Genomic DNA, 1918 nt, shown 5'->3' on the forward strand with positions numbered 1-1918 from the left:
CAGCTTATTAATAGCATTTTAACCTAAACAAAGTGTAAAATTTCCAGAAAGGTAAGTGTCGCTTTAACTTAAGTAGAAGTGGCACCAAAGTCCAGCTCCAATGCAAATTTCCAACGCTGTCACTGACGTCATGACCTTTCCTTCTCTTGTAGTTCCCTTGGGAAGCCTACAAGAGGTAAACAGGGACCAAATCTGTTGCACTAGCAGCAAAATAGCAACCTATATAGTGGAGGTGAATGAAATTTAGTTTCTGGTTGAAGTTAGTTGAAGGTTCAGGGTTGAATCGGCTGTTTTGTGGAGGATTGTGCTTAATTTTGTAATTTCAGTCTTAACAAATAACGCTAGTGATAAATACGCTTCAAAGGAATGGTAAAAGTAATGAATATTTACTGGTGATCATACATCTGGCCTCTCTGATTGACTTTCTTTTATTGTAACTTTTTTATTTGCAGGTGAAAGTCCTGTTGACTTCCTGTTTAACTTTTTGGAGGAATCGCAGGGCCCGTTCGGAGGTTTTGATGTCGTAGACAATCGTCCCAGAGCTGGTAAAGGAACCAGAAGTTTGTGATATGCCAAAGTAATTGACCTCAGCATATTTCAGTGGATATTCTCTTTTTCTGAAGGTGTTAATGGCAGCCTGATGGTGACGGTGACCGGGAGTGAATCTGCCACAGTGACAGAAGTCATTCTGGTTGAATCGTCTGGGTCGGGAGAGGTTAATGGCAACGTGGAGGCTCAGGGTGGAGGAGACTTCTTGGCTCACTTTGACAGGATACCAGCAGAGGAGTTTGTGGTGCTTGTGAAGGGGCAGAGCAACAATGGTTCCTCCAGAATGTCCTCAGCAAACTTTCAAAGGCAGTCCCCCACCAACATCAGAGCGTCTGCTGTGGCTGTTACTTCTGTAAGTGAAATGCATCTACCTAAAAACTTATGATAGGACTTTTGAGATAAACTGTACTGCCACAGTCTTTGAGATATACGACTTATAGTGACTGTTTTCCCTTTGTTTTTAGCCTGATTCAGACAGCGTCTTAGTTCCAGGAACACCACTTTCAGTTCCCTTCACTGTGATGACGAGTGGTGCAGGAGGGACCTTCAGCATCCAAGCTACCAATGACCAAAGTTTTCTCTCAACTTTCCCGTCCAGTTTAATGCTGGAAACTAACGGCAGTGCTAACGGTACAGTGACCCTCACAGCACCTCTTAACACCGCGTCTGGTACCGTCGTCACCCTGACCATTTCGGCCGAGGCCTCAGGAGGTGCAGACACCAACTACGTCGTGCAGCGTCTCACTGTTCTTGAAACGGTAACTCTTCACAAATAACACTTCAATAGATGTTAAAGCAACACAATGGAGGATTGCGCTTTTTACCTCACAGGGTCCCCCTACAGACAAAAAACGCATTGTCTGTTACAACTGTCGCAAAAATCTTTCTGCACGTGCATTTGTTGACAAGCCAACGATACCGGTGAACTTCCTGAAGCTGGCAGTGTAATGCGTGATCATCATGTCTTCAGAACAGGTAAAGTAGCCTTATAGCATTTTGTACATACATGATTAGACCGATTGCTTTATTTATTGAGTTTCGAAACTCAGAAATGAGTTGCTCTATGCATGTCAGGGCACACCCACACACACACACACACACACACACACAAACTCAACAGAGTGAAGTCAGACAACAGCAGAGAGGCCACAGTGCAGATGAAGGGAATATAACTTCAAGATTACTCTAGTTGACGACAACTACGCTTGTTACTGTAAGTAAGTACTTTATCAATATATGTGATCAGCATGTAGAAAGCCATATTTCTGTTAAAGAAAACTAAAATGAAAGCTGTCTGTATGTAGGCTAACACTTTATCTTAAAATGTACCTGTGGCAGGGGCGTCGGTGGCTTAGTGGATAGAGCAGGC

The 1918-nt window shown here is 43.4% G+C and overlaps 1 protein-coding gene across 1 annotated transcript; it reads left to right on the plus strand.

The window, feature by feature from the left end:
• Positions 1–452: 452 nt before the first annotated feature.
• LOC126387227 (uncharacterized) lies at positions 453–1307 on the plus strand (the record flags this gene model as incomplete). Its single annotated transcript, XM_050039767.1, has 3 exons — positions 453–545; positions 624–901; positions 1014–1307. Coding segments are annotated over 3 exons (665 nt in total), but the record flags the coding sequence as incomplete, so codon positions are not given.
• Between the last annotated feature and the right edge of the window lie 611 nt (positions 1308–1918).

Source organism: Epinephelus moara, unplaced genomic scaffold, assembly GCF_006386435.1.
Source record: "Epinephelus moara isolate mb unplaced genomic scaffold, YSFRI_EMoa_1.0 scaffold2921, whole genome shotgun sequence".
Lineage (NCBI taxonomy): Eukaryota > Metazoa > Chordata > Actinopteri > Perciformes > Serranidae > Epinephelus > Epinephelus moara.